The sequence below is a fragment of the Homalodisca vitripennis genome, chromosome 3 (genome assembly GCF_021130785.1).
Source record: "Homalodisca vitripennis isolate AUS2020 chromosome 3, UT_GWSS_2.1, whole genome shotgun sequence".
Lineage (NCBI taxonomy): Eukaryota > Metazoa > Arthropoda > Insecta > Hemiptera > Cicadellidae > Homalodisca > Homalodisca vitripennis.
The window spans coordinates 47,567,537-47,594,183 of NC_060209.1; the positions used below are offsets into that span (position 1 = coordinate 47,567,537).

At 34.1% G+C, this 26,647-nt stretch overlaps 1 protein-coding gene across 1 annotated transcript in view; it reads left to right on the top strand.

The window, feature by feature from the left end:
* The window catches only part of LOC124356868 (methionine--tRNA ligase, cytoplasmic-like), a 50,849-nt gene that overhangs the window by 15,075 nt on the left and 9,127 nt on the right, over positions 1-26,647 (top strand). The window contains 11 exon segments of the mRNA XM_046808143.1: positions 2,736-2,845; positions 5,088-5,204; positions 11,376-11,550; positions 11,552-11,580; positions 12,176-12,265; positions 14,818-15,004; positions 16,722-16,886; positions 17,360-17,579; positions 19,114-19,327; positions 19,994-20,230; positions 20,820-21,003. Coding sequence (XP_046664099.1) covers positions 2,736-2,845; positions 5,088-5,204; positions 11,376-11,550; positions 11,552-11,580; positions 12,176-12,265; positions 14,818-15,004; positions 16,722-16,886; positions 17,360-17,579; positions 19,114-19,327; positions 19,994-20,230; positions 20,820-21,003 — 1,728 coding nt within the window.

Here is a 26,647-nt window from a genome sequence, read left to right on the forward strand (position 1 = left end):
AAGCCAGTCGATTAGTTTTAGTCTGAGTTGCTGCTGCCCTGTGGTGTTGTTCTTGATCTTTTTTGACAGGAAGTTAAGAAATGTTGCACTAGCATATGTAGGTTGTTTTTGAAAGAGAGTCAGTTGATGGATGGGAAGTATGTAATCGTGTGCTTCTGTTTTGTTAAAGGTGTGTACATCAACTCGTCTTGTCAGAAGTTGTTGACTTTCATAGGCAACTACTTCTAAGACATACAGGGCTACTGAGGTTACTATTCTTAGTAGTTTGAAAGCACCTCTACAAGATTCTTGAAGTCCGTGTACGGATTACTTTCTTTTGAAGCACCAGTACTCTTTGAGTGTTAGCTTTGGAGGAGTTAGCCCCATATAGTTATTCCATATTTCAGATGGCTCTCGAAGAAAGCATAGTATGCACATTTTGCTACTTCTGGGTTAGCAACTTGTTTTAATCACCTTAAGACGTATAAAACTGTGCTGATTTTCCCACACAGTTGATCAAATTAATCATTCCAATAGAGAAATCCATCAAGTACTACTCGCAGTAAATTACTTTGTCCACTCTTTCAGCCTCTGGTAATTCCAGCACTTCCTTTTTCCTTCACATTATTAGTTGCTGGGTCTTTGGTTCAGTACCAGGTCATTTGATTTACAGTATTCTATTGCTATGGTTATGGCAATATATGAGTCAATTTCCAAGGTTGTTTATTTTGTAGCAGGAGTACCGTATTGTCTGCATACATGAGTATAGAGCAACGCCTTAGGTTCTCGGAAAAATCACTGACAAAGATAATGTATAGGATAGGAACCAGTATCAATCCTTGCAGAACACCTCTATTAACAGGCAATGGTCTGGAGGTAGTTATTTTGTTACTCCTTGGTCTGCACTTTTTATTTGTACTGACTGAGTTCTCCCTGTTAAGTAGAGCCTGGACCAATCTGCAGTTGTTCCTGTAATCCCTCAGCGTTCTAGATTTTTGAGGAGCATTTCATGACTTAGACAATCGAAACCTTTGGTGAAGTCTACAAATATTGCAGTTGTGTCTCCCTTTTCTAATGCTCCTGTTAGATATTCAACAATTTTTGCCAGGGCAGTTGATGTTGATTTACCTCCTATTGTCAGGGAACAGATTGTTTTGATTAAGAAAATTTAAAAGTCGAGCCAGTGCAATTTTCTCTATAAGTTTTGAAATTGAAAAAGGTAGGATTGGGTGGTAATTACTGTTCTGAGTATTGTCTCGTTTTTAAATTTTGGTTAACGAGTTTTATTATATAATAATATGATATAACAAGTTGTATCATTTTGTTTATGTTGTTGTTTTTGCATCGTTCTTTATTAATAACACTCCACATTGCTTTGCTTTTATTGTCAGACTTATTTATTACAATGATGAGTTTTCTTTCATGTTTTTCATGATTTTTCAAGGATGTTATGAATTTTCATTGGATCTATCGGTGAAGGTCATAGGTTCTCTTCTTGTCCGTTGCTTTAGCTTTGTTTTTTTATGTCCCAGCCAGTAAATATTCTTCTTGAGCTATTAAATATTGGTTCCACTTTTCTGTTGTTTCTTGGTCATATGAAATAGGTTGTCTTATTTTGTTTTCTTATGAGTGTGAATCTAAGAGCAGACTATATCCCTGTGGTATGTCAAAGCATCCAGAAATTTTTCATATGATTCCTCTGCTAATCTGGAGTTTATGATGTCAGTCCATGTTTCTTGTTTCAATAGATTATGGAGAAGCGAAAGGTTCTTGTCATTGAGATGTCTGTTGATTGTACTTTTGTTAGGTGGTTTGGTTTTGAGGTTGTGTATTGTGACCATTTGTCCTGTGTGGTCAGAGATAAAGGTGTTTAGGATAGTGACTACTGGTTCACTAGTAAGTTTGTTTGAGCAAACCATAACAATAGAAGTAACACTGTTTGAAGCAAGACGAGTAGGTGGTAGGTGAAGTCTTCTGGTGTTATAAGACTAAGGTTTCTTGAAATTTCGTGTTTTGTCTGTTTGTTTCCAATTACATTGATGTCGCCCATGATCACAATGGGGCTGTTCCATGTAGGGATGGATGGTTTCTAGAGTGTGTGTTATTTACGTCTATGGCTTAATTAAATTTAGTGTTTGATCTGTGGATTCCAATTATGTAGATGGCTGGTTTTTCCATTGTCAGTTTCATTGTAGAAATCTCACAGACAAGTTCCTGACAGTGTCTGTTTCCACCAAGTCAAACTGCATAAGTTATTTTTCATCTTTCACCAAAATTGCAACCCCTCCCCTTTTTGATGGTTGTCTCGACACAAGCTTTCGATGAGGGTATAGCCTTCTAAATGGGTGTTCTCAAAGTCTGTCTGTGTTAAGTACAAAAGTTTATAAAATAACACACATTTATTTGTTAAAATGTAACAGTATTCAGGCACGTACACAGAAACATTACTACGGCTGACAACACAGTCTGGTTATTAGAAGCAGTTACTTATGGCTTGTTCACAAAACACCCACAAAAGACATTTTATATTTAGACAGTATTTTGATGCTGTAGTAACATGTAAAACAATATTCATAAATAGTTTTAGTTGAGTAACTTTGTGTTTTAAAATGGAATTATACCAATAATGAGTGGATTATATAGAAATTTAATTCTAACGCATTTCCTACAACCCAGAACTTAAAGGATGGAATAAATGTACGAGTACTAAATGCTCTCTCGTTTACTATATGTATGTTTTATTTTTATGAATGAAGATTTCCAATAAAGAACCACCCGTGAAGGAATCAGAATTAGAAGAGGTGAAACAGTACTGGAACGCGAAAGTGGGAGAGAGACCTAAACCGAAGCCAGTTGTAGTCCCTGTGTAAGTAATCTATTGTTGTTTTGTGTGATTTATAATTTAATTATTTATTTATTTTCTGACCTTATTCAGAGGAAAATTGAAGAGATATTGGATGTACTGTATTAATTTGTGAAATTGTAAGTTTTATTTTACATGTCAAATTTATATACATATGTGTCTATAGATTTGACAGTTGCTTTTAATAGTTTGGTGTGTGATTTTTTATTTAGAATAATTGTGTTGAGTAATTTGTCATTGACTTTTAATCACCTCATTGAATACTCATCAGACAAATTTAATGTTTATGTGGCTTCATAGTTCGTTTTAAATTAAAATGTTCATAAAATAAAAATGCTCATACAATGACAGTGTTCATACAATGAAATGTTCATTTACAATTATTAGAATATTACAATTCTCATGGCCTGAAGTGTACCAAAACAGTGATCAATGTTGAAGTAAGAAACATTTAAGTTGTGGAAGATAAAATTTTGTGTGTATCCTAAAAAAGATGTTGAAACAGGGATGAAATTTAGTGTTGGGATGGATTTGTGAGCTTTCTGTATTTGTATCATCTTTGGCTTTCATTTGATCTGTTCTCTGTTGAATAAATAAAGTAAATAACTTCAAATTGATTTGTTTTTGATCATGCATTCAATATTGTTTTCAAACTTAACCCTCTCCTAGTGGCAATTATTATAAGAACTCACTGCATTACTCAACACTATAGATTTGCTGTTCTGAGTAGTGTACAATACAAGGCGTATACTGCTTTAATTATTATTTACTCATATATCCTTACTTATTTAAAAACATACATTTGCTTTCTTGTTTATCAGACCGGGGAGGGGCAACAGATAGCTGCATGGTAACACTCGCTGGCCTGTCTGCTGCACAATTTATTTACTACGGTTATTGTGAAAAGCCAGTTGTAATGGGTTTTGTCGGGCTGTTATTATATTTATCTGTTAAAACCTGTTTTTACCCGTAACTTGTTAAACCATGAACCTGTTAAAACCTAGTTTATTTGGCTAGTTTATCAAACCATACCACTCAATGTACCTACCAGTCAGATCAGTAAAGACCACTCTGTCGAGCCAGGTTCTGACCTACCTTCACCCCTCTTGCTTCCCTCCACCGTGAGGTTAGGGATTGCAGCGCTGTTGTTTGTCTATGTGAATTTTGAAAAAGTACATTACTCAGAGAGATCACTTTGAAATTCATATGGCGACAAAGATGAAAAACTAACCACATCAATATTGTTTTGTTGGGTTTTATTTTAATTTGTCTCATATGGCTGTTTGATGTAAATAGATCCCAGTCATGTCTGTAGATGGACAAGTGATACCTTAGCTGTATTTATCATATTGTAATTATAGATTTCATTATTTAACGTGTAATTTGTTTCTGTACAGAGAGACATAAAGTGTTACAGGTTCTTGCTCACAAATTTATATTCATTTTGTGTGCTTCTGAAAAAAAATAAGAAAAAAATTATCTGTATTTGCAAAACTTTACATGAACTATACTTATTTTTAGAATAAAGTGCTAATAGCTATATATTTAGGAATGTACTGAAGCGTTGACCTTACGATAGGAATAGGTTGGCTTCTCTGACAGCAGGATCTTACAACAGGATTAAGTTGGCTACTCTGCGGTCATGTTAATATGCTATCATTAAGGTTTGGAAGTGACAACAGACAAAACAAAGTCTGAAATAAGAGTAAATAAGTGCACTTTCTACAGTTACGTTAAATATTTATTTATTTTTGGGATTTTGCTGGAAAGTTCGTATTTTGTGACATGTTTAAAATTAAATTGTATATGTGTTGACTTTAAATGAAAGTTAAATAAGTTAAGTTCATTAGGCAAGATTGGTGTTGAGAAGTTCTCCTCTTTAACACTTAAGCCAAAGCCATGGCATAAAAGTGTTCTTTGTTTTGATCAACATCAATGACAGAGCAGATAGGAACTATTTGCAATTATTAATCTAAGGGGTGGTTTGTCCGTGGTTTATTTACTCATTTGTCTTTTGATGGTCTCAGCCTCTTAATACTTTGGTTCCCAATCGGCATAGTGTAGTCTTGGGCTACACAGGAGAGTTAACTTTTTTAAACTTTTGAAGCAAATGTTTGTCATTGATTATCAAAATTTAGTTATTAGATCGCAATTCATACTTGCTAAAGCAAGATGATAAATAATATTGACCTTGTTTTTTCTTAATTCAAACAGTTGATTGATTAATTGTTGAATGTTTTTATAGACTTCCGAAGGCTGGAGAGAAAAATGTACTGGTGACGTCAGCACTGCCTTATGTTAACAATGTTCCTCATCTCGGAAACATCATTGGTTGTGTTCTTTCAGCTGATGTTTTTGCAAGGTATAGTTGAGGTTTACCATGTATAAATATCTTATATATATATTTATATTTATTTGGTTTTTATATATTCATTACATGTTAATTTTGGTTGATGTTTGTACTAAAAACAAAAGGTCCCTGCTGCCATTCATATTTTTTTGAATTAATTAAGAATTAACAAAGTACGATGAATTAATAATAGGAATCTAAACTATTTACTATTAACTATTAAATTACTTAATTCATTACTTAAATTATTACTATTAAATTTATAACTAACTTAACTACAGTAGCACTTCAATTATCCGACTCCCCAGGTCATCTGATCATGTCTCTTTGCGCTTCTACCTGTTGTTAATTTGTTTTCCTGTCATGATAAGCATACATCTGCAGTCCTTTCTTTGCCTGAGTCGTGCTATTTTTATTGTAATCTGTAGTAGTATAATCTGTTCAGTGTACAGTATTGTTTCATGAAAATTACTGTAGTGTTGTAGTTTTACAAACTACAGTAGTAATGCCATTTTGTAAAGTGTAATAATGGCTACAAGTTCGCTAATAGCTAATGGTTCTGTTCAATTGAACAGAAATTTTTTTTACCAAAACAAGGTGTGTCAGTTGCTAAATTAGCATCAGAAATTGGTGTAACAACCATTAAAGACTGGAAAAATAACCAAAATAATTTTGAAGCTTATTCAATAATGGTAGAAAAAGAAAATTTTTTAAAAACCAAAAAATGTAAAAAAACCAAAACTTGAACTCTTAGTTTTGCCAGAATGACGTAAATGGTCTCCACTGCCTTGGCCTATATTTAAAGAAAAAGCAATTCAGTTGTACAACAAATTTGGTAGTCAAGAAACTTGAGTTAACAGCAAGTGAGGGTTAGCTCCGGCAATAGAAATTGTCACGGTGTCAGGCAAATTGTTATTTTTGGTAATAAAAAAACTTGCATACCATGATGATGCTGCTAGTTTGATGAAAAGTTAGAAAAATTTGTTTCTGAAAATAAACTTGTAGCAGATCAACTCTAACATTGATGAGGCCTCAACTATAACATGTTACTAAAAAAACTCTTGTTTCATTAATTGAAACTGTCTCGAGAAAAAAAACTAGCGATTAAGAGAGACTGACCCTTGCTCCATGCAGCAATGCCAGTGGTGATCTTAAAATCAAGCCTAATCCAGACACCAAAAACTGCAGACACTCCTGAGAAGAGAAGAGGAGTCATGAATAAGAAAAAGAGGAAGACGAAAAGATCAGCTGTTCTATAGCAAGCAAAAGATGCCTTCGAGATTGCCCTAAACTGCTTGGAACAACTATCAGCAGCAACAGCCATAGACGTTATGGGTAAAAAAGTGACATAACGCAGTAGTGAAATTAAGGTTTAAAAAATTGAAACAAATAGCATCATGATATTTTCAAGTAGTTTAAACAGGTTTTCATTCTTTAGTTAACCCTCTCCCGCTCGCAAGGCATGAATCGGCACGGCCACAATATAGCCACTGCAGCCTAAACGGCACAGATCGGCATGCACTGCTTTATCTACTAGAGCCGATAAGTGCTGCTCTCGAGTAGCAATAGTTTGTACTACTACGGGTTGTTTGCTATCAGGAGACCATTTACTTTACTTTAAAAGTAGATTTATTCTATTATTTTGCTATTTATATTAGTTGTGCGGAAAACAATGGCGGGTTGTTGTCGTACACTTCGTGACAGTGAAATCGATCTCGTTATTAGTAGTGATTGCGACGATTCAAGTGAGTGTAGTGATGTACCAGAGCTTTGTGAAGTGGTTAGTGGCATTGAGGATGTAGTTCGGAGTGATCACAGTGGCAGGGGCAGTGACGGCGAGCCAGACAATGACCTTCACCAAGTAACTGCGCAACAAACAACCCGGCGCCCAGCTGTCCGTGTGCCCCCTCCATGGTCTCGTACAATCAACTTCATTGAACCAATATATAGTAAAATAATTAATATATATAATTATAGTTAATTACAATGACAGAACGTATGTAAGTTCAGACGCCGCGTATTTTGACCGAGCCCGACCGGCAGGGCGAATTAATTGAGGTTAGAAGCATCGTGAGCGCCTGGAAACAAAGGGAGCGGGAGAGGGTTAAAACATAAACACATTTTTTTCTGTATGTATTTAACTGTAGTACAGTAAACTGTATATTCTTAAGTTACAGTAAGGTATTTTTTGACTGAAATACATAGTGTTTATGCCAGCAAATGGCTTAATTCATTCTTCCCTGATTATCCAAATTTTTTAGCATTCTGACCATCATCTGGTCAAGTAGGTGATCGATGATTGAGGTGCTACTGTTTTATTGTTAGATGGAAAACATTTAATAATACATTTATCTACCTGTAATCTGGGCTTGATAGGATCAGTTGCAGGATGTTTGTCTGGGCCCAAGGCCATGAATCTTTGTCACACACTGTAGATCATAAATGAATTTCCAAAACAATTGAAGGGTGCAGGAGAAAAAACCAACTTAGTCACAAAACTAAAATTTTTCAGGAGAGCAAAAACAAAGTTTCAAACGGTCTGTAAAAAAAGAACATAACTACTTTTTGACCTTAAAAACTGGATCTAGGTTTAGTATAACTGTTTTTTTATAAAATATAAAAAAAATTAGCTCATTGCAAACAATTAGTTTATTTTTAAAAAATTGTCCCGGTAAACAACGCCATGGACTTAGTTGGTTTTTCCCCTGCACACGATGGGACTCAATTGGGTTTTCCCCTGTAAATAATGAACACAAACTAGTCAATATTTTTTAACTTCTGGTTTATTATCACATTTGATTGAAAAAAGGACAAAACAAAACTTAGATATATGTAAATATTTGAAAAAACTGTGAAAGTCTGTCATTTTCATTGGATATGGTCCAACGTCTTTCTTTTAGTTAGCTCCACACACTTTTGGTTACCTCCACTTTAGGTTACATTTTCACTTGAGGTTTCTTCCTAAAACACAATGAAAAAACCAAATAATATCCAACTAATAGGATATAGTTTTAATCCTCACAACTGTAAAATACTAACAAAAAAGAAAATTGTGAATAATTCAATATTTGCAAAGACAAAGTATCTTAGGTTTGTTATTTTTCACAAATAATTTTGTGTTAGAATGTTTTAGGAACATAATTATTTCATTAATCAATGCTAACGGAAAAGTTATTGGAAAAAAATAGTAAAACAGTTGAATAAGATATAGATTTCAAAACTGTACCTTTAAAAGTTAGCTTCTGCAGTCTCATGAGCGGCTACATCAACGGCTGGAACCTCAATCGCTGTTTCATTTCCCACAAAAAGGTTCATGTAATATTCCTTTGAACCTTCTTCTTCGCAAAACTTTAGAAGGACTTTTAGGTCGTTGCCACTTTTCCTTTGACAGTGCTAAGGTGCATTGTAGGATTGTTCAGCTCAGCCATATGCTCAGGCCTAGGCAAGTTTCTTCTTTTTTCTTTGTTTTTCTTCTCTCTTTCTTTCTCTCTATCATTCTTCTTTATGGATGATGTGAAAAAGGCCCATTGTATCCGTTCCGATATTCTAAGCTGAGACATTTATCTTGGAAAAATCTAAGTTGTTTTACCGGTCTGACGGCAAAGAGAAAACTTATTTTTGTAGTCTTTGGATGCCAAAAACTCTCCCCATTTTTTGAACATTTTCTGTTGGCAAGAAACCACTGTGAAGGGTGATGGTTTTACTCGAGCGTTCTCCAACACAGATCTCCAACCGTTCAGGTGTTTCAGCTTTTGCTGTTTTAGGGATTAATCCCATATTTTTGTCATTTTCCATATAAGAGTGTCTCTTACTGGGAATAGTCACTATAACTTTGTCAAACCGTTTCTCTTCAGTTGTGAGGTTAGTGCAACATCTTCATTACAGTGTGGTTCTTATTTTGACCTCCGCATGAATCAGCAAAGATGTAGAGGGTTTTCACTTCCATTGACAGGTAATTTTGGACAAAATCGTACAAAAAAGAGGGCAACATCATTCAGATCCCTTCTTACCAACAGTCTCGTCTATAGGTGTACATGATGGATTCCCCAGTGGACAAGATGTGTACATTGAAGATGTAAAATGTCAACTGTCGTCTAAAAATAAACTTCACTAGTGGAGATGTTGGGGGTCGGTAGATTCTTCCCGAAATCAATCGCAATAGCCTCCACTTCATTGCGTTGTTTTGCCTGATTTTTTGGCTTTTACGTTTCAACTTGTAAAACCAATCTGCCTTAGTAATATGCAGTTTTTGCTCTTCCTCCAGTTTTTTTCTTTTCTTCAAGTAGGGATTCTTTTTCTTCAACTGACACTGCAGCAATCTTTCTTTCAATTCCTGAAACCTTTGCATTATTTTCGTCACAAAAACAACATGTGTCAGTTCTTGGGTATCCAAACCCGATATTGAACTCAGTGACAAAGGTGTGTCGAAATGTCTCGTAGGAAATTTCCATGCTGGGTTCTTATTTAAAAACATTGACAGAAGCTCCTTGACATTTTAAATTTTCAGGTAAGTACACTTTGGTACTGTCATGAAGGCTGTAATGAGCCCCGTCTACCTTTTAAAGAACAAAAAAAGCTCATCATAGCTTCGCGTGTAGCCTCTGGGACTTTTACGAGGTCGATTAAAAATGTTTTCCTCTGTTATCCTACGGGAGATTTACCAGTGGTCATTATTGACTGCTTGATTCTGTGTAGCCTAAAAGGTTTAACACCAAAAAGAGACTGAAAGGCCTTAAAACAAAACAAGGGATCTTCAACGGCAGACTCATCTCTCACAACTCTAACTTTGTATGAAAAAGAACCTTCGTTCATTCTAGCTTGGTTTTCGTCTAGCCGAGGTCTCCTCCGAGAAACAGGATGCAACGCAATTAGTCCACCCAAGTAGCTGTTTTTGAGCATTGGTACTCCTTCACGCCCTATGTCATTGAATTGTTTTAATTAAGGAATTTCTCTCTTTGGTGTAACTTGTTGAAAACATTCGTATCGTTTACAACGGCAATCTTTCACCCGTTTCATATGAGCAAGCCCGTAGCTTTTTGGCGACATCCCTAACTCTCCCAGTTATTTTTCGTTTTTTTTCGTAGTTTTTTACTTCACTTACCCTAGTGGCTTCATCATCACTTTCACTTTGCAGCTCACCGTCAATCATTTTTCAAGTGATTGGGCACTAAACACATATTCACCAACGCTAATTCAAATACGCACACCCAAATAAACACTAATAACCTAAAACTTCACTTCAACAGTACAAAACTAACACAACAGAGACAAATAAGGAGTGTGTTGTTTAGTCTGCTACAGCTGAACCACAGAGTATGGATTGTTTGCGGCATGCGCTAAGGTCAGCTGACTGTGGACTCAGTTGCTTTTTCCCCCTGAACCAGATGGACTGAGTTAGTTTTTCCCCTGCGGTACAACATTTTAAATGGCTGTATCTTGTAACTCAGTTAGTTATTCTCCTGCAGCTTTTGGCATGTTAAAATATGGACCACAGACTATCGAATGGCATCATAATCTGTAAATCGATATTTTTTTGGACTAAGTTGGTTTTTCTCCTGCACCCTTCAATTCTTCATTTGTTTTGCTAACTTTTGGTTGCTTGCAATTGAAATTGAAAACAATAAATAAGCTGTTTTATCCATCAAACCATAAATAAGAGATTAATTGTGGTTTTTTGTGCATTAAGTACTTAGCTTTTAGTAATTTCAAAGAAAATATTATAAATAGGACTCACATGTATTCTGTAAATCGCCCATATAGTATAAATTTAAAAAAAAATTCGTTAAACAAAATATAACAATTTCTATTAAAATATTTTATTTCATAGAACTGATTTTGTGATAAAATATTTATCAGACCAATATCTATACCTTTGTGCCTCAAAATATAGAACGAAAATGTTTGTTTGCAGAGCACTGATGATGATGTAATTATTAAACACATTTAATAAGTTGCGTCTTTTGAATAAAATGATCGTAATAACATTGTTTAAATAATATTATACATTCATCTGTGCGTTATACATTAAGATCAATATTTATTAATTAATACATGTATTTGATTGGTCTGGCCATTTCGTAATTTTTTCTATGTTCCCATGGACAAATTAAGTGAGGCTTTGTAGTGTAGTTGATGAATATTATATTATAAGCTCTCAATTATTATTTTTGTTGACAACTTTAGGTACAGCCGCTTGCGTAATTGGAACACTCTGTACATCAGTGGTACAGATGAATATGGCACTGCCACGGAAACAAAGGCTTTGGAGGAAAAACTCACACCTCGACAGATCTGCGACAAGTACTTTGAAATTCACCGAGACATCTACGCTTGGTTCAACATTCAGTTTGACTTGTTCGGGTCGCACCACCACTCCTCAGCAGACAGAGTCAGTATCATTTAAACTTATGTTGTGAACTTTGACAATTGTTACATCCTTTGAGTCTACTTCTAATGTAAGGAGATTTCCTCATTGCAGATTGATTTGTTAGACTTTGCTTATGCCAGTGGGCACGGATTAATTTACGCATTGGTGTCGGCATCAAAACAGTAATGCTATGCCACATCGAAATACTTGGTGTTTATATTATTTTTAATTTTACATGATTTTTTTACCAGCATTTTTTTTACCAGCACGAGACCGATACAATGGAGGAATAAATTCAGCTGATTCTTCAACTTCTTTACATAATTGCAATTTATTTAAAAAAGTGTTTAAAAAAACTAAAGAGAGAATTTTGTTAGAAACATTCAGTAGACTAGTAATGACTCTCTCAAAGAGCCTATAAGACATTTTAAGATCTATTAGGGAATAAAATTAGATGCGGATCGCTTTTGCAACCTGAGCTTGTCACTGTTAGGCTCAACTACTGCTTGACAAGACATTTTATCAATGATCCACAATGGCTTTAATTGATTTTAAATTAATTGTTTGTGTAAATGCTTTAATATAAACATTGATAATGTACATTGTTTTCTTTCAGGATAGTTCAAGATCTGTTTCTGGGCTGCCACAAGAACGGTTTCACAACCACCCAGTACATGGACCAGCTTTTATGTAAAAATTGTGATAGGTCTGTTAACTTGATTAATTTATGTCTTTTGTAATTGTAATAATTGGGCCATTCACTGTACAATATTATACAATAATTTTGTATTGAATGGTATTATGTTAAGGTGTAAAATAAAATATATCATGAGGTATTCTTTTACAGAACAATATTTAGAAACCTTTACTGAGTTGAATTGAAGAGAGGGTTGCTTTGTTTAGGGATAAAAATGTTCCAATTTACTTTACTTTGATGTCAGTTCAAACTGTTCAAGGATATTAAAGGAAATGAAAATGAATAAATAACACTTTCCGCTCTTATTTATGGTACACCTGTGCTGCCAGCTGATTTGAATTATGGCTGAACGTTTATGGCCAAACTGCTAACATGTCTGTTGTTTAAGTCAGTTTGTCTTTGAAGATTCAAAGATTGTAAAGGTAACAGGATTTATTGGACATTTGCCATTACTCAGTTATACAAGAAATCCAGTCTTGAGGTGAGCAACATTGCCAGCTTGTGTAAGTTCTGAGAGGGAATGTGTTAAAATATGCAAATCATACAAAAAATTGTGATACATATAAATCTTGTAACCGTATCTTCCGTATTGTGTGCCAACTTCATGAACATTTTTTCATGGTATGATTTGTCTGTTTTAATGTAGATTGTAGTCATATGTCAGACTAGTTTTCCACCTGGAGATGAAAAGACTAGGTTGCAGGGTCTTGAAAAAAGTGTTACTGATTTCTTGTGTCACTGAATGATAGCATTTGTCCCAAAAAATTCTGTTACCTTTATAACCCATTGATGTTGAGTTGCTAATGTTACACGTACGACCATGGCAGAACTGAAATCTGACCTATGAAACCACTTGTATTTTAGTTTCATAATCCTCCTAATCCAATTAGTTGTAAGACGGATAGTGGTCTCATCGTGTGCTAAGCCGATGCCCAGAATGCTGTGGTTTCATCCAAGCATCGATTGTCCAGTTGACACCCCACCATCACTCCCAGCATTGATTATTATTACTACATCATTATGATACACTGTTGCAACTACTAACTAACTGTTTAACACTAACACAACCTGAATTACTTGCCCTATTCATTAAATTAATATTAAGTTTTTCGGTAGTGTCTCCGTCATCACCTACCAAGACCTGTTAGAAATAAATCTAATAATTACACAGTGTTCAAATAAATTGGGAAAATGTCACTGACTGATAGAATCAGCCACAACCCTTAACTGCTCCTACCTAATACGAATTAATTATCCATTAAAACAATTATAAAACAAGACAAAATGTTCTATATATTTCAGACAAGATGTGAAGGTCTCGGTCACTGTGCTCTGACTGCACGGTTCCGTCTTATCCAGACATGCAAGCCATCTTGCAGTAAACATTGAGACCTGTCCAACTCATGACAGGACAAACTGATACCTTAAATTCTAGTTTGATGGCAGAAGAGATTAGTGTATCTGATACCATTAATAACTGCTAACTGATAAACACTGTAGTGATTGCTGCCACAGTTGTATAAAAATCCGCTAGAAGATAAGGCAAAGATGGTAGAACAAATAATTTTGAACAAGTTTTGATACTGGTGAACAATTACTCATGTATTGGTTTACGTAAGCATTGAAGTAAAATTGATTTAGAACATTAGGAGTCAAAATGTGTGCATGAATATATTTATACCTGTAATCTCCAATACACCATCATACGAGGTGTGTCCAAAAAGTATCCGACCTTGACGTCTGGCATGAACTGACGTTACTCGGCGGCAACGGCAATCTGGTCTCCTTCAAAGTACTCCCCTCCACAAGCCACTACCTTATTCCAACGCTCCTCCTACTTCCGGAAACACTCCTTAAATTCATTTTGCGGAATGGCTAACAGGTCCTTTGTCGCATTTTGTTTTATTTATTCAACATCGTCAAATCTTTTTCGTTTCAAAGGAATTTTTAATTTCTGAAATAGTCAGAAGTCACAAGGAGCTGTGTCAGGACTGTAGGAAGGCTGTCGTAGTTTGTTGATGTCATGATGTCAACACGTTCAACATTTTCAGTGTTTCTGGCCGTTGAAGGCCTGCCAGGTCGGTCATCACTCTCCACTGATATGCGGCCATTTTTAAACCGCCTAAACTACTCTTTTTTTTGTGTATCGCCCATAGACACGTCACCATAAACTTTCCGTATCATAGTAATCGTCTCTGATGGTGAATGGCCAAGTTTTTGGCAAAATTTAATGCAAATGCGCTGCTAAACACGTTCAGTCATATTGAAATGTGACGCACACACACGGCAGTACTGTACGGAACAGAGCGCTATGACTCACTGAGTGACTGGATCGTATTCAATGCCTAATGTGGGAAGGAGTAGGCTCGCCCCTCCCCTCCAATAACCGGTTCGAGCCGGTCGGTTATGCTGCGGCCGCCAACTGGTCAGCAGTCGGATACTTTTTGGACAGACCTCGTACACCTTAAAGTTCAATAAAAAAATGTGTATTGTGTTGAATTACAATCAAAAGTGGTATTTTAGTACTAGAGTATTACTTGTAACACAAATGGGAACTGTAGGTTTCTGGCTGACCGGTTCGTGGAGGGCACCTGTCCCAAGTGTGGGTATGAGGACGCAAGAGGTGATCAGTGCGATAAGTGTGGCCAACTGATCAACGCTACAGAACTGATCAAGCCTCGGTGTAAAGTGTGTAGTAAAACGCCGGTTGTACAACAGTCTCAGCAGATATTCCTGGACCTCCCTAAGGTAAGTTGGTTACAAATTCATATTGCTCTCTCAGATTTTCCTCGAGACATGAGATTTTCACACAAAATCTGAAACAGAATGTATATGTTACATTAAGTTGTTACCGTTAGATCTTTTTCAGTCCATGAATAGTTATAACTGTTATTGAATATAATATGTAGTTATAAATATAAATCAGATAATCATAAATTTCAGTATATTTTTATTAATTTAAGAATTCAGTTTTGTTGTAATAAGCACGATTTACATTTTTATGTTCTTTTACGATTATGTTAAAGAAGTATTTCTTAAAACTTATAGACTTAGTTATTCAATGATAATAATCAAATGGATGATGGGTTAGTCCAAATTACAAAAAATTCTAATACAAATAATATTATATATGGCAAGAGAAATTAAAACAAATTGACTGCTATGGAAACTGTTAAAGTAGCTTAAAGTAACTAAAAATGGTCCTCTCATCATTGTGGAAGTGCTTTGCCTCTTCAGTTGTTGCTCTTAAGGCTGATTTTTACTTGGAGATCCCAAAGGCCTTTCCTCACAGTGGACGGACCATGAAGCAGATATAAAGTGTAATTTCTGTCTCATATGTTCAAGGGACGTATCAATGGGTACTTGAATCGTTAATAGTGGGAATTACACTGCTAATAGTTCCTTAAGGGGGAAGGGAAGGCCCTTTACAGCGATTGCTCGCTTTAAAACAATATCTTTTCGTGCAGGCTTTGACAGAATCTGAAGACTTGAGAACAGATTGGGGAAATTAGACAAACTATAACCAATGTCATTTAAGGAGTTTCCTTTGTCATATCCTGCTCTGTAAATCATAAATTCCTTAACTTTGTATCGAAGGACTCTAGGATCTCGACTGTTATTTTAAGACCTATCTCCAAAAGTTCAAAAGAAGTTCAGGTACTGACATTTGTGGAAGTACTTTATCAGCAGCAATAAAATACAGAGAAAGACCACTAGGTATAGTGTAAACTAGTTTTGTTTTAGGAACTTAACTCCTATCATTACTGTTGGACAGTGAGAAAATCCTGTATAAAAACTCATATTCAAGATATTTATGGTGCATATGATCATTACTAGAAGCACAGAAACTATATTTTAACTACAATTAACCCTGACTGAACTGACTTTTAGTACTGCGGGTTTGGTGTGTCTCATGACTGAAATAAAATCAAATACAACAGTACTACCAGAGAACCTGCTGCATCTACAGTAATAATGAAACAAATGCAAATATACAAAATAACCAGATGTAAACTAAAATGGAACTAATGGGACTCACTATTGGCTGGAGCCAAGAAATGAGTATCCCTTCTAATATTGAGGTATGACCTGACCACTCAACCATGGGAGTGTTCAGAAATCACTCTATTGATTACCTGTGTGGCTAAAAACTATTATATGGTTGGTATCTAGCTCAAACAGTAGGAGGAGATGAACATTTATTACATTAGTAAGAAACCTAAAATAATAAAAATAGCAACAAAAGTAAAAAAAAACTAAAATAGAAAAATATGAAAAACAGAAAATGTGAGTGTTTAATTTTTATAACACTCAAACTAACTTTCTGTAAATTGTTAAATATTGTAGAATAACAGTTCTATAAAAGCATAACTTGAGAGATCATCGATACAGTGTTCTTGTTAACCATCTTAACTTTTAACGACAACACAGAAATATTATATTACTGATTCCTTGTTTGGTGTAGATAGCTCCTAGATTGCAAACCTGGGTGAATCAAACTTCCTCTGGATGGACCCAGAATGCTGAAATGATAACCAAGTCCTGGCTGAAGGAAGGACTGAAGCCTCGGTGCATCACCAGAGACCTCAAGTGGGGAATACCAGTACCTCTGGCAGGATTTGAGCAAAAGGTAATATTGTCTGTGGTAGATAGATTTCTAATTTAGCTATTGTAATGTGTTTGTGTAATAAACAACTCTGTTTCACATACAATATCAGTCATGCCCATGATTCCCAAGAGATTTTTAAGAAAGTCATCATATCATCTAGAGATAAATATTACAAGTTCAGTTGTACTATTAGGGTCTATCAAACTGGAATGTCAGAGCCCCAGAACCAGTATTTTCTACATAGCTACTTTAGATACCCTGTAATAATTACATGCTTTGAATGAATAATAGACTTTAGAACAAGAGTCTAGACTAAATGTGGCTGACTTAACAAATGTAACCAAAGATGCACGTACTTGCTGTTAATTTTCAATATAAGTTAATTCGTCTGTTTCAACTATGAAAGGTTCACTGTAAGTATAGTAATTTAATAAATCAAAACAAATGGAGAAAAACCTTATTTTGAGTGGTTTGATAAGTATTTGGTACAATAGGTGTTCTACGTGTGGTTTGACGCTCCGATAGGCTACATCAGTATGACCAAGTGCTACACAGATCAGTGGAAGCAGTGGTGGCAGCCTAACCCTCAGGTTGAGGTGGAGTACTCCATGTTCATGGCCAAGGACAATGTTCCCTTCCACAGCATCATGTTTCCTGCCACCCTCATGTCCGTGGACAGAGGGTACACCAATGTTCGACACGTTTGTGCAACAGGTAAGCTCGCTTGTTCCTATTCCTGTGTTCTGGTATTACAAATTTTTTGGATGACTTGAGAATGAGGATGCACAATTTGCATTAAATTTAATTTTAAAGAAAACATTTGTTAAGCCTTCAACTGGCTTTAAGCGATTATCAATGGATTAACAAAATTTGAAATGGCACTAAGCTATTTTCAACGCATTAACTATTTTGTAATATGATCTCTTGCAGCAAGTCTATTTTTACTCTGTTGAAATAAAACAAACGTAAATTAAATTAAGATAAAGATCCAAAGTTTTATATCATACCATAAAACTTAGTTACTTTAAAACTTTAGTTATTTTCTCACTGAAGTAGGCTTTTTAGATGAACTCAATTGTAGCACCAGAATTACTTTAGACTGGAATAAACAATAAACTACAATGACCACAGGTGTGTACACTTTTTGACCGAAATAAGCTTTTAAGACCTACGTACGTATATAAATATTCTTAATCGGGGAAACAACATAAAATCAACACCGGTTTCAAAATGACAGGAGTCCCATTATTCATTACATAATAAGAGTGTTAATTGAAAAGCTAAGAAATTCAACTAGTCTAAAATAATTTTAATTGTTACTGAAATTGTTTATAAAAATATATCTCTCTCTCTCTCTCGGATTTAGAATAGGTTCACATAAAATACCTACCTTTTTATCCACAGAAATTCATAATGTTATTTTATTAATAATTTTTGTTATATTGCAAAATATTTCAAACATTTTCTTTTGTATTTTAAGTTTTCTTCAATTTATTTTAATATATAAATTTTTTTTAGTTTAAGTTCATTTAATTTTGAATAAGTTAAGCCATTCTGTTATTCTTTATTTAAAGTACTGTATAAGTTAATAATTTTACTGTACTAGTATTAAACTATAATAAATTTATTGAATATGATATGAGATTAAATGGTAGAGAGAGTGTGATAACCCTAACTCCACCTATTAAATAAAGACATTCTTTTATTTAATTTTTGAGCAATATTTAATATACAGTGCGTGGTCAGTACTGTAATGTTATCAGATATAGAAAACAAAGTTACTATTTAACTTTTACTATAAAACCCAACTTATTTGTCTTTTGACAGAAGTATGCTTCTCAGACGTGCTTATGTATACACCTTCTTGATTAGGGCAACAAAGCAAACTCAATCGTGGAACCAGACCTATCATAGACTGGAAGTAAATTACAATTGCCAAAAGTAGATGCTTTATGACGTATGAAGTAGTTTTTCAGACCTGTGCATGTATATATATATTATATATTTACTTGATTAGGTAAACAAGGCACAAAAAGTACTGAGACCGAGTTAAACTACAATAGTTATAAATATACACTTTGTGACATATTTTCTTGATCGTATCAACAAGGCAAACACAACTCATTAGCATCAGAAATATAATTCACTCAAACCAGAAGTACTCATACATGTGCAAGGCCTTTGAAAATGTCTGTGAAGCTGTATGTTATTGCTACTAGTAAAATAAATGAAACATTATGTGTTGCAGAGTACCTGAACTATGAAGATGGCAAGTTCTCTAAGTCTAGAGGGGTGGGAGTGTTCGGCAATGATGCCAGAGACACAGGCATACCGGCCGATGTTTTCCGGTTCTACTTGTTGTACGTGAGACCCGAGAGTCAGGACTCGTCCTTCTCTTGGCTGGACCTGGCCACCAAGAACAACTCCGAGCTTCTCAATAACTTGGGCAATTTCGTCAACAGGTAATTTTGGTCAAACTGATTTCTAGATTCAGTATTTTCCCTTGTAACAGTAGGTTAAAGCAAAAATAAATTGTTTAATTGAATTTGAAATTTAAATTGTAACCATATAAAACTATAAACATAAAAATAGTAGGTTGTTAAAAACATATTTTAATAGTAAACTGTCACAGACTGGTTTTCAACACTGTATTATTATTGTAAACTTAACCGATTAATATTTTGAGTGGGTAAAATAAATTTTCCAGTCCGTATACAAAATTCACGCTGTATTAAAAGGAGATTTTATATTAAGTGAGGCGGTCTGGACTGTGCACAAAAATTTAATGTGTATCATATTTTTAATAACAGTTAATTGAATGTTCAGATAAGAAAATTGAGGCCCTGATCTGACATACAATGATAATATAAATTCTTTACTAATAAGTTTAAATTTCTCAAAAATGTGTTGTCATAACAAAGCATTGAGAAAAAGTAGTCAACTAACTTCTGTGAAATTCATAAAGGATTTAATATCTTTGCAGTAATAAGTAAACATTTTGATATGTTTATTATTTGACTGGAATGCCCGTTCAGTTCAATAAATTCCAACAAGTGATTAGAAATGTAATTTTAACTGTCTTACATAATAGTTTTATATTTTGTTGATGTTTAATTTGTGTTCTACAGAGCTCTTACGTTTTGTGAGAAGTTCTTTGAGAGCAAAGTGCCGGAAATGGTGATGACAGATGAGGAGTGGACTCTTCTGGCACTCGTGACTCGTGAGGTGAGGGCCTACAACCGAGCAATGGACCGTACTCGCTTCCGGGAGGGTATGATGAGCATTATGACCGTTGCACGGCTTGCCAACCAATACATGCAAGTGTGTGAGCCTTGGCAGGCCATCAAGGGCTCCGAGCAAGACAAGTAAGTGTCCTTCATACTCTAAACACTAACAATGCATTTTTTTGCACATCTTAACTCTATGGAACTTAAACGAATTATTGTTACAAAAAAACCTAACCAAATAAAATCTGAATATGAATGTGAGATCAAGCACAAAAATGTAAGGCGGAATATGTTTGACCATCCTTCCTTCCAACCTACGCTATTCTGTTTATTGTTTTAGACGTTGCTGTACGCTCTGGAATGTACGGCATTGATATTTTATTCAACCCCATCATTTCTGGTGTGTACAGTGTGTTTTATGTAGTGTGTTGTCAATGTGTGATACAGACACACTACTCAACACATTATGCACTCCATAACAGTTAAGTGGAGACCAGAGAATAATCAATATCGGCACATCCTGTCTCATGGCGGCATGGCATTTATAACAAAAAACAGAGCATTAGCATGGAAAGAGGCGTAGAAGGGGCAAATGTCTTTGACCTTACATTTTTTTTCTTGATTGGATTGATTCTTCCTACTTGCCCCAGATTGCGGAGGTTATGGCTGCTCAGATCAATGCACCCAAGGACATGAGTTATTAATAAATACAGTGTAATGTTGACAGGGTGAGAGCCAGGACGTGTGTTGGAGTCTCCAGCAACATTGCATGTCTACTCACCGTCCTGCTGAAGCCCTACATGCCCCAGACTGCGGAGGTTATGGCTGCTCAGATCAATGCACCCAAGGACATGTTTGTGTTGTCCGACCATGTCTACCAAATCCTTGCTCCAGGACATCGCATTGGAAAAGTATGTGAACCATCCATCTATTTAAATTATTTTGTATATGTATTTTTTAAAACTTTGTGACATAAAAGGGCTCAGTTTTTATTTTGGAAGGAAAAGTAAATATAAATTTATATAAGTAAATAATGTATTTAGCTCTTAGCACAAATTTGGGAGGAATTGAATGAAGACTTTTCCTATTATTTTAATTTTTCTAATTGTCCATTCATTTAAAACTGGTTTAACCCAGGTATTGAGTGATAATCACTGCAGCGACGGTCTATCTCTCTCAACAACTGGTGACCGTCACTGCAGTGACGGTCAAACATCACGGCAAAAAGCCACTTTATAAAGTAACTATAATGCTTTTTGACAAAAGTAGTGGTAGCATTCAATAGTGGAGAAATAAATGCATTGATTAGTATGAAGTTCAGTACTTTTCGACTTTTGATTGAAGTCGGAGACAAGAAGAATATCATATTTAATTTTCATTCTTATCATTTCTCTATTGTTGTTCACGTATTGGTTAGTTAGTTAGTTTATGTTTCTTGTTGCTATATTATTTGAAGTTATTATTTAGTCAAGTGGTATAAACATGTTTTGAAAGTATCAAAATAACCCAAGTTTTGTAATCTATGTAGGCCTAGGTTAGGAGTGTCAAGTTTGTATTTTAGCAATTTTTATTTATTTTATATGCATGCAACATTATATCCATTTTAAATGGATAGGACCTATTTAGACCAATCTAGTGATATAAGAGAGTTGTTACAAAGTGAACCAGTAGACCATGACAGCGGTTGATGTGAATCTGATTAGGTCCAGTGTAAGATCTCAGTGCCCCAACCGAAACTATATTTATAATTGTACATTTTTGTAAATACATTTTTATAACAATAGGTGTATGTGTTCACAATGCAGAATGCGTTTAGTGGATAAATAAGATTTTATTTTTCAAATGAGAAGAAAATTTGAACATTGCTTCCAACTTTGAAGATATAAAGTTTGACATATGAGAAAATTTATGCTTTCTGGATTCATAAATATGATGAGTTATGCTACATAGTTTTGTACTTGTACTTGTTATTGATAAATTATGTATTATTGCTAAACTCTTGATATGTTATATTATACTGTTCCATGTAAGGAACAGCTAATACTGTTGTAAAATTAGTATGTTACCAGGGTAATGTAAATTTTCGTAAAAAAGTGCTTTGTTGCAAGTTGTATTAATATAAAAATAAAAAAATTATTAAATAAGGACATTAAACTATATATTTTCTGAAACTAGAGAAATGTATTAATAGTTTTTATATTTTGGAATTTTGATTTAGTACAAATATCCTACTTCTGTAGGTATGGTCCCCATCCCCACTACCACAAAAGAAATTCATAAAAATGTTTCAAATAAAAAAAAAGAATTTTACTTATAAAAGTATGCATGGTAATAAATACAAATTTTAATAAAAAAAATGATATAAGACAATGCAACATCTAATAATTTTTAGTATTTCTTATATTTTTTTATGAAATACCCTTGTAAAACCTGAAAAAGTGGCCTGCTAATAGGGGTAATTTAGTTGCCAGTTCTTGGTTTAAGTTATATATGAAAAAGTATTATGCAACATTTATTCTTAGTTTTACAAACAAATTTACAAAAAGTATAAAACAAATTTTAACTCAATGCTCCACCAATGAAACTTCAACATACCAGAATGCAATCCATTTCTTCATATATGTTAATAAAATCACTAGAAGCCAAGTCCGGGTTATAAGGGAATTCTAAAATTATAAATCTGAACTAGCCAAGTTTATTTTTTTTTGTTGTGCTGGAAGATAATGCCAGATGTGAGAAGGCTACGATGTTTGTTTTGGACTATTCTTCTTAGTCTTTTCAAAGTTTTATAAATTTCAGAAGTGATGGTCATAACATGCTCCATGTAAGTTGCCCTTGCATCCCAAAAATCATATTCATTTGATTTCTTGATGTCAAAGTTTGGCAGACTTTTATTGGATTGTTTGACAAAATCCTACGTATGACGTACCTCACCATCAATGAAATGGTTGGGCTATAATCTGAATGCAATTTATAAAAAATATCGGATGAGAGAGATCTTTAGTCTGTACAAATCTTATAAAGTCTACAATTTGTTATTTTTAGGTTATAACTGGAATATGTAAGGAGTATGTCTTACATAACAGACTGAATAAATGAATAAATGATTTATTTCCTAAAAAACACAAATATAAGTATCAACACAAAATCATATGCGTATTACATATGTATACTAACATATATAAAATTCTATTATGACAAATAAAATATAATTTTATTAGGAAAATAGGGTCCCAAAGGCAAAGCCTGATGAGGGATTCCACCAGATAAGTTTATTTAAATAAAGAGTTCATTTGCGGTTGCAGACACTATAACTATCTATATCTTCTAATCCCATAAATTAATTTATTGTTACAATCTTTATGGCTTAGCAAACAGAATTAACAAAAACTCAAACTTACCCTTCGTGAAATTAAAAATAAACAGAATATACTTATTGTAAAGAAAATATATGTTTAAACATCTCTACAAACCGCCAAACCAAAATAACAAATAATAAAGGTTAACATAATAAATTACCTATTGGATAATAGTTAACAGATACTCAACGTTGCTTCTGTCCATACTTAAAAGCCAGGTTTTAACACTTCTAAGGAATTTATTTACTTTTGCAATATTTTTTATATTTTGCGGCAACCTATTGAAAAGTCTTGGTCCTGTATAATTAAATGTTTTTGTATAAAAAGTTACATTAGGTTTAGGAACTCTAAAATTGCTAGCATTTCTAAGACCTTGTCTAAAAAAGTTAACATTTGATGGTAAATTTCCACTAATTAAATAAAAAGCTTTTAAAACCTTAAATATATAAATACAACGTAACGGCAAAATATTCATACTAACAAAACACGGATGAGATGGTTCTCTTAATCTTCTCTTTAGAATTAATTTAACATACCATTTTTGAATGTTTTCCACAGGTTTTATTGTAGATCTATACGTTCCACCCCAAGAAATTATAGCGTATTCTAATCTACTATTTACTAAGGCAAAATATAAACAACGAAGAGTTTGGATTGGGCATACGTCCCGCAAGTGATAAAAAAGTCTAATTCCTGTTATGAGTTTTGATTTTAGTTTAATTATATGCGTTTTCCAGCTCAATTCGCTATCTAGGATTACACCCAAATATTTTACTTCTCTGGTTGGACTGATTTCTGAACAATTTACACAGGTATTAATCGTATTTAAACAATCTAAACATTTATATATAATTTTATTATTAAATTCAATGAACCCCCTTAAATTAAAATTAATGCAGTTAGTTTTTTGTGTGTTGAGAACTAATTTATTCCTGTAAAACCACCATTTTAAAGCTTCCAGGTCGGTTAAAATTTTTCTTTCTGATTCTTCCCACGTCTCACTTAAATAGCAGAGGGCCGTGTCATCCGCGAATGCGGTGATTTGGCCATTTAATGAAGAATTACAAAGATCATTGATATATACAAGGAACAAAGTTGCTCCCAAGGACCGATCCCTGGGGGACTCCGTGCCTGACTACACCCATTTTACTCAAAACACCCTTGATTTTAACACATTGCCTTCTGTTTTGTAAGTAGCTGGAAAACCAAGCATGAGCTACCCCACGAACCCCACAATTATATAATTTCTCTAATAAAATGGCATGGTTGACTGTATCAAATGCCTTCTGTATATCTAGAAAAAGTCCACTCACACACTTACCACTATTAATACCTTCATTTAATTTGCTAACAAAGTCTAAAAGAGCCCGTTCTGTATTCATTCCCACTCTAAACCCATACTGATTATTGCTAAAAAAATCTATTCTATTTAAAAAGCTAATAAGTTTTTCTTTCATTACTTTTTCTATTATTTTGGAAAATGTTGAAATCAATGAGATCGGGCGGAAATTTGAACAAATGTTGGGCGAATTACCTTTATAAATTGGTATTACAACAGCCCTTTTAAGACTCTCAGGGAAAATTCCCGTGCTAAAACTTAAATTGATAATAAACGTAAAGACTTCAGCTATCCTTGAGCAGATATGCTTAACTAAAAAAGAGTTCAAACCATCAATCCCAGGCGATTTTTCCATTTTTCAGAGACTTAACTATTCTCACAATGTCATCACAACACACCGGTCCTAACAACATTGATGACCTCTCTTGAACTAGGACAAAATTATTTTTGTATTGGCAGTTCTCCAAACCATTCGGAATTGAGTTATCCTCTATTATGCGATCAGCTACCGACAGAAAGAAATCATTAAATTCGTCAGCAACTATTTCTGGGTCTGAAATCATTGTATTATTAATTTTTAAACAAAATATATCATTCTTTATGTTCTGACCAGTCATATTCTTAATGGTATTCCAAGTAGCTTTATGATTACCAATATTGTTCTCCAGTTTATTTCTATAATAGTTTGATTTAGCTAACTCAATTTTTTGCTTCAAGCTGTTCCTAAAAGAATTATAATATAACCTAAATCTATCATTTAACGACCTATGTTTTACTTTTTTATACAACCAATTTCTTTTTCTTATTTGATTACAAATGTAATCATTCATCCAAGGCTTTAATTTGCGATTTCTATTATTTAATTTATATACTTCTTTACATTGTTCAATGCAAGATTGTATTTTAATTTCAAATAAATCATACGCCACAGAAGCGTTATTCTGCCTATAGATGTCAGTCCAGTCCATATTAGTCAACATACCGTCCAGCTTATCGTAACTTATAACAGTACAAGTAGCAGCGGCGGGCTCGGCTGCGGGGCGCCCGGCCAAACGTAGCCGCAACGACGTCATGTAGTGGTCGGTCACATCGGCCTCCACCACAGCCGCCTCCACCGCACACGGTCGCTTGTCTCTACATGACATCCTCAAGTAGACATGATCGATACACGATCGTGTCGTAGCAGTTACTCTTGTCGGTTGAGTTACAAGTGCTTCAAACCCATAACCAGCCATCATTAATTTATAGTTGTCCACATCATTATCATCTGTCTTTAATAAATCAATATTTATATCACCCATCACAATACAGTTTTTTACAGATTTATCGTTTTTGTTTAAACATGTATTAAATTCATTAATAAAGTATTGAATTGTACAACTATGTAAACGATAAACAGTAAATAAAATAAAATCGTGGCCCGAAAAACAAACTTGTAGCATTAAAATATCAGCTGATTTTAATTTTAACTGTTCACTGTATGTAATAATTACAGAATTCTTCTTATAAACCGCTACCCCACCAGAACGATATCTTTCATTTGTACATACAATCAAGTCATAATTAGGTATCCTATAAAACATGGCTTCATCCTTGCTAATCCAAATTTCACTTAAAATTATTATTTCTGGATACTCGTCCATTACGCTCAGCTCAGCTACAAAACGATCAAAATTTTTTCGCAAGCTACGAATATTTTGGTGTATTATATAACAACTATTTCCTTCCATATTACAAATTTCCTATAATTTACAAAAACACATAAATACAATTATCTTCTACTACATTCTTATGAAAATCGTTTGAAGCAACAATAAAATATTTATACCATATGAGTGTTTTAATTTGCTAAAATTA